General features: G+C 49.4%; 1 protein-coding gene across 1 annotated transcript; it reads left to right on the plus strand.

Moving 5' to 3' along the window:
- The first annotated feature begins 1,124 nt into the window (after positions 1 to 1,124).
- On the plus strand, positions 1,125 to 5,027 carry LOC142573883 (uncharacterized). The gene is made up of 2 exons (XM_075683098.1): positions 1,125 to 1,349; positions 4,185 to 5,027. The coding sequence occupies exons 1-2, from the start codon at positions 1,125 to 1,127 to the stop codon at positions 4,392 to 4,394; spliced, it is 435 nt and encodes a 144-aa protein (XP_075539213.1). The 3' UTR covers positions 4,395 to 5,027.
- The last annotated feature ends 227 nt before the right edge of the window (positions 5,028 to 5,254 follow it).

The following is a 5,254-nucleotide window of genomic DNA, read 5'->3' on the forward strand; positions in this document are numbered from 1 at the left end:
TCAAGTCTCCTTGATTCTAGTGGTTTTTTTTTTTGCATGAACAGGAGTGTCAGTTTCGCGGCTGTTAATTTAACATACCCTATGTGTGTGACATTTACATTGTGCATTTATTACGTTTCTGGGTTATCGGTTGTACCTATTTTTGTCATCACGATTGAAGGCCCCTCCTGCTTGGACTATATGTATACAATAGTGGTCCGCAGTATGTATAAATAAATAAATAAATAAATAAATAAATAAATAAATAAATAAAACAGAAAAGCGCAGCAGGCGCGAGTGAGAGGCAAACGAGGCAGCGCGACTGCACGCTCACAGTATGAAAGGGCTTGATCGGTAAATTCCAGAGCTTAAATGGCAGCGAGCCCGAGGCCATATGCCAAGGCTACCTTCACACCTTCAAGACCGGCGAAGATATCGTTATATCTTTCTCTGATTTTGAACGAGTGCGCGAAGAAGTGCGTGTCAGCCGGGTCCTCTGATCCGTGAGGTTGGTCCCGTTGCTCCCTTCTAATGTCGCATGTGTTTTGGAAGGCTTGCTTGGTGAAGAGTATCGCGACTACGATGAGGCTAAGAAGTCTTTGTTGAAGCATTTTGATGCTCTAAGTCAGTCCAACTGCGACGGCGGAGATGATAGTGACACGTAGTAGTGACAGGGAAGAAAGCAACAAAACTGGGAATGACGGAAATATATAGCGTTTTATTGGGCGAACTTGTGCCCTCAAAAACAGGCTACACTCAGTGAATGGCGACAGCGGCGAACACAGTCGGCGATCGTAGAAAATCTGATCTGCGGGTCAAGCGCGTTAGCTTTTATACATGAGCGATCAAACGTTCCAGAGTAATCGATGGTGACCGCGTGTCTTCCAGAAAATTCCACGTGCACCATTCGCGTCGCGTATACTTGCAATCAGATTACGCAAAGTTCGGCGACAGACAGCGGAAAGAACCACTGACAACTTTCGAGGAACTTCCGATACATGTAGGCGCGTCCGGCGCTGTGCGATAACATTCGTTAGGCGGTCAAACGTGGTCACCCGATAAACAAGTTCCCGTGTCAACAGCGACAAGGCCGAGCCTGTCGAGGAGAGAGCGCAGGGCGAACCGGCGAGCTCAGATGGCGTCGGATGCAGTCATGTTGCGTCATAGGCAGACATCCAGCGACGACCACGAGCCTAGCTTGGTTTTGCCGCCCGGATCGTTATCGCCGCGACAAGAATGCAGCGTACCTGGGAGTACGAGTGTCGAGACCGCAAGCTTTGCCAGCCGCGCCGAAGGCAAACGACGAAGGCGCAAGCCGAGAACGTCGGACTCGGGCGGCGATACGAGCCGGGTCAAGCGCACCAACCAAGGTAAATATACCTGGTAGCGAAGCTTCCATAGGAGCCCATACGTTCAAAACATGGCGGTCTATCGGCGAATGGATGGATGGAAGGTAGGAGCGTCCCCTTTGAAACGGGGTGATGACAGTTGCCACCATGCTCAACTTTTTATTTTTGTTTAACTGTGTTGTAAGTTATAAAAATTCGACATTTTCTTTAAATACGTCTTCCTACACTTTTAACTTTATGCCACCTCACTGCTTTTGAGCCACCAATCCTGCTATCGCTTTTTGATAATTTCTACCGCATATTTATTTACACGGCTATTGCTATCTCTGAACCCAGGGCCTCAGGAAGCGTGACTGAGCCTGCATCGACATCGGGATGGATACCATCACATTTTAGTATGAGGTGTTCTGCTGTTTCTACATATTTACCACACACAGTACATGTGTCATCTTCGTTAAATTTCTTTTTATAGCTCCGCGTTCTAAGACATCCTGACCTAGCTACAAGGAGTGGGGCACTGCCTCTTGAGTTATCATAAAACGCTTCCTTCCTTATCTGCTGTTTCCAGTATCGATATAGTTCAGCACTATGCTTCTTTTTCATTGAATTTATCCAATTTTTACCTTCCGCGTTTTTAACCCTTTACTGCACAATTTTTTTGTTCCCTCAAAATATTTTTCATGGAGTTGTAGGGAAGGATAACAGTAGCTGTACTGCCATGGAAACTAGCGAATTTCTGCGCTGGAAACCACACGATCGCGGTCCTATCGAAGTGCTGTCGACCAGCTTTCCGTAGAATCTGGAGAGCTTCGGAGGAAATGCACCCCCGCGCGTAGTTGCGAACTGCGGATTGTGAGTCTCTAAAAACTACTTCGCAGAGGGGGTCGGTAAGCGCAAGCGCAATCGCTACCTCTTCCGCTGTAACTATAATAGGTACGAGGTGGTTAGGGGCGTATGGAAAGGTTTTATGGTACCTGGCCTCACGTTCGGAAATTCAGTACTGTGCATTAAATCGGAAGTTCAGGCACGCGTGGAAACGAGACAGAGAAGTGTAGGCAGGTTGGCCTTAGGAGCACACGGGAACACCCCTAATGAGGGAGTGCAGGGGGACATGGGATGGACGTCATTCGAAGGTAGGGAGGCAATAAGTAAGCTAAAATATGAACAGAGACTCCCAGCACTGGAGGAAAAAAGTGGGCAGGAAAGTGTACAAATATCTATACATGAAAACTTTGAACACAAAGTGGACACTCAGAACGAGGATGCTGAGGAATAGATACCTACAGCCGAGGGAGGGGGTCCAACGTGGTTCTAGTGTGGGAAAGGAGGTGAAGGAGACGGAAAGAAAAATGTGGGAAGAAAGAATGCTCGGAAAGCCAGCGCTATCTATGCATAGGTCACAAAAACAGGAGATTAAGAGAGAGCTCTTATTTGATAACTCGCGGGGCAGCTCACTATTATTCGAAGCTAGGACGGCGGTTTTGAGAACGAAAACATACAGGGCTAAATTTGAAGACGTGGACCTTCGGTGCACAGCTTGCGGAGCCGAAACGGAGACCACTGAGCATATAGTGCTGAGATGCACAGACCTTCGCCCGACTCTGGCAGAGGGAACAGTGGCAGATATGGAAGGGGCATTGGGTTTTCCCGGGGAACGAGGGCAAATAGACGAGAAAAGAGTGGCAGTAACGAAGGGGAGGCTAGAGGATTGGTGGAGGAAGTCAAGGGAGAGATAATACCATAAATCGGGGAGATAATGTTTCCTCTACTTTTAGATAGTTATTTTGGGGGGAGGAGGGGAGTGAAAACTAGTTTGAGGAAAAGAGGATATAAAGAAAGAAAAAAATAAAATAGGAGGGGGAGCAAAAGGCTAGGTGGCGCCAGCCGCCGCCCGCTACAAAGGGTATAGCCGCCATCCATCCATCCATCCATCCATCCATAGGGGTATTCCGTTGCGACACTACACGCGTGCGTAAGCCGGGAGCTAACGTCTATACGACTACCGCCGTGAACCGGTGTTCTCGTGTGTATTCTGCGGCGTCTACAAAGCGCGTAGTCCTCTTTCCACCCAAGGAGCGCAAGTGTCTTGGCCCGGGCCTGGCGTCGGCCCCGATTAAATTCGGGGTGCATGTTTAGAGGGATAGGGGCGACAATCAGCGTGTCGCTGAGGTCGGGTGGAATGACCTGTTTCTGACCGTGTTGGACGTGGTAGTTGAAGCCGAGTTTCTGCAGGATGTACCGGCCCGTGGCTGTCAGAGACATGCGTTCGAGTTGAGAGGTTCTTTGCGCATACACGATTTCCTCAAGCGTATTGTATACCCCCAGCTGTAGCAGACGAGCAGTGTTTGTGGACTCCGGTAGGCCAACAGCGATCTTGTAAGACTTGCGTATACGGGTGTTGATTTTCTTCCTTTCGGTGACATTCCAATTGTGGAAGGCAGCCGCATAAGTGATGTGACTGACTGCGAAAGAGTGTATGAGGCGAATGACACTGTCCTCCTTCATGCCCGTGTGCTTGTTTGTAATGCGTTTGATCAGGCGGGTAGCCGCAGTAACCTTGTCTTCGATTTTGCGAATAGCTTCTATGCTTGGCCCGTTGGCTGTTATATGCATGCCTAGGATGCGTATCTTCGGGACTCGGGGAATGCAGGAGCCGTGTTGCGTATAGAGGATTATGTCGTCACATTGGCGCGATTCGGCTGTAAGCTTGGGCTGGCGGCGCGGGCGGTAGACGAGCAGCTCCGATTTGAGTGAAGATAGTCGGAGACCTGTGTCTTGGAGGCAGGTTTCGACTGCAGAGACCGCTGCTTGTAAAGTGCATCCTATCTGACCGTCACTGCCCTTGTTGACCCACAGGGTGATGTCACCTGCATACAAGGCGTGATGGAGGCCATCGATCTCGTCGAGGTAGGCCGGGAGACCCAGCATCACGAGGTTGAAAAGGAGCGGGGACATGACCGACCCCTGAGGAGTGCCGGTGCTTCCTGGTTCGTCGGATGTTCGTCGGATGTCATGCTGCCGACCGTGAGGATGAAGGCGCGGCGCGACAGGAAGTCTCTGACGTAGTTGTAGCTTCGCTCACCCAAGTTGAGCGTGTTTATGTGACTCAGGATTGCTACATGTTGAATCGAAACGGATTTACACTCGTAGTTGTCGTCACTCACGGAAAGGTCACTGCGTTCACTATCAGGAGGAATTTCGCGGCCATAAAAGCGTTTGGGAGCCATTTCACTTTTCCGAAGAAAATAAACCATGTACACATTGTTGCATTTGCGCAACATAGCAACGTTCCGTCACCAGGAACAAAATATTCCGAGATAACAATGTTTTTTTTTTAATCTACAGAGTGACGAGGATGTGGAGCTTAGCGTAAGATTTTTTTTCGGGCTTTGTATTATGGAGAAATAAATTTACAAGCGGCAAAACTTATCCGTATCACTGCTCGCGGGCCCGCGCAGCCTCCTCCACGTTTGTTTTGGTAGAAGATGCGAAGGATGAGCACAGATGGCAGCACAAAGGGGCGCGTTTTTAAGACGAATGTTGCGGAAATGCATTAATGTGTACAGGCAGCTTTAAACGGATTTTGCTTCTGTGTTTAACGCCGTTCATCGGAATGTTGCGTAAATGCAGCAAGGTGCAGTAAAGGGTTAACCTTCCGGTACATGGGGCTTAACGCCACGTGTATGTGGGGGGGCGCCATCTGTTACGGGGGGGGGGAGGCTACAGCCCCCCCTCCCTTCCGAAATTTTTTTGTGCTGTCATGCGCCGCCAACCAAAACAACCCCCAGCGCCGGAAACCATGCTGGATGTTTTTTAGAATGTCCATTTCCTGCTCGAAAAGAAATTTCAGCGCGAACATTGCGAAATCAGGCTGGATTTCGTGGCGACGCCCATGCACCTGGAGCCATGTATCATAACGCAAAGAG

The sequence above is a fragment of the Dermacentor variabilis genome, chromosome 3 (genome assembly GCF_050947875.1).
Source record: "Dermacentor variabilis isolate Ectoservices chromosome 3, ASM5094787v1, whole genome shotgun sequence".
Taxonomy (NCBI): domain Eukaryota; kingdom Metazoa; phylum Arthropoda; class Arachnida; order Ixodida; family Ixodidae; genus Dermacentor; species Dermacentor variabilis.

Coding starts and splice junctions, on each gene's coding strand:
- LOC142573883 (XM_075683098.1), top strand. CDS start 1,125: ATGCAGTCATGTTGCGTCATAGGCAGACATCCAGCGACGACCACGAGC. Junction 1,350..4,184: donor GGTCAAGCGCACCAACCAAG/GTAAATATACCT, acceptor GTTGACCCACAG/GGTGATGTCACCTGCATACA.